This window comes from Fonticula alba, assembly GCF_000388065.1.
Source record: "Fonticula alba strain ATCC 38817 unplaced genomic scaffold supercont2.3, whole genome shotgun sequence".
Classification (NCBI taxonomy): domain Eukaryota; order Rotosphaerida; family Fonticulaceae; genus Fonticula; species Fonticula alba.
The window spans coordinates 916,296-917,486 of NW_009242973.1; the positions used below are offsets into that span (position 1 = coordinate 916,296).

The 1,191-nt window shown below is 65.1% G+C and overlaps 1 protein-coding gene and 1 non-coding gene across 2 annotated transcripts in view; both read right to left on the reverse strand.

Moving 5' to 3' along the window:
- Window positions 1-4: 4 nt before the first annotated feature.
- On the reverse strand, window positions 5-76 carry H696_01999. Its single transcript has one exon. It is a non-coding gene; the product is annotated as a tRNA-Asp (tRNA).
- Window positions 77-502: 426 nt separating this feature from the next.
- H696_02000 (hypothetical protein) overlaps window positions 503-1,191 on the reverse strand; it is a gene marked incomplete at its 3' end in the record, with an annotated part of 5,027 nt that continues 4,338 nt past the window's right edge. The window contains exon 6 of the mRNA XM_009495898.1: window positions 503-1,039. Within this exon, the coding sequence (XP_009494173.1) occupies window positions 503-1,039 (537 nt within the window). The remainder of the gene's footprint in view (window positions 1,040-1,191) is intronic.

Below are 1,191 nucleotides of genomic sequence, written 5' to 3' on the forward strand. Positions count from 1 at the left end.
GATGCTCCCGATCCGGGAATTGAACCCGGGCCTCCCGCGTGACAGGCGGGGATTCTCACCACTATACTAATCGGGATGTTCCGTGGGTGATTGGGCAGCGACTGCGCATATACGCATTTTGCCTTGCCGTTGGGCCGCGGTCCGGGGGGGGAGGCAGCCCGGGGGCATGCACACACACGCACACACGCACACAAACACTTGGGAAGGCAGACGACTTGCCCCAGGCGGGGGACATGTATTTGGAGGGGCTGTTGCGAGGAGTGTTTTTTTTATAGGATGGGTACAGGGGGAGAGAAGCTAACAGGCTAGTGTATATGTAGAGAGGAAGAGGGGAAGGAAGGGGGAAGGAGAGGGAAGGGGGGGGGAGGGAGGGGGGATGGGGACAGGAGCGGACAACAGTGTGTGGCCAGACGCAGGTGGCACAGGGGCGAAGGGCACACCGGCATGCGCACACATGCACACACGCACACGCACACGCACACGCACACGCACAGAGGCCTGCTTAGTTGCCCATCCGGGTGCGGATGGCGCGGATGAACTGCGAGTAGGACATGGCGCCGGACCCATGCGAGTCGCCCGAGCTGGCCGCCTCGTTGGCGCCCCACGGGCAACGGTCCTCCAGCAGGGCAACCAGGAACTCCGAGCGCTCCGGCGGAGAGCCACCGCCCGAGGCGGCATCCTCCCGGAGGAGGATCAGCGGCTGGTACAGGGGGCTGCAGTTGCGCTTGCGCGCCGCGTCAATGACCGCATGGATGCGCTTGACGTAGTCCGACACCGGGACCGAGTCGTTGGCCACCCGGACCGGGGCGGCAGTCTTGTGGCCGGGCAGCAGGATGCGACCCTGGCCAAGGGCCTCGTAATTGGGGATGCCGAAGAGCTCCTGCAGCAGGGACGAGTGGGCCTGGCGCCGGACAAAGAGGAACACATGCTGCCCATCCAGCAGCAGGTAGATCCCATGCGGCTGGGTCACCTCGAGCGACAGGCGCAGGCGCGGGGGCATGACAATGGTCGGGTCGCTTTCCGAGACCGGGTTGCCGACCTGGCGGGTTTTTTTTTTCCCCCCCCATTGTCCCATCATCCGGGAGAAAGCAATGCATGAGTATTCGGCCAGGGGGCAGAGAGGCGAGGCGGCAAAGGCGGGGGAGGGGGCGTAAAAGGGCATGCGGAGAGGAGCGCCCAGCCAGGGCGCGG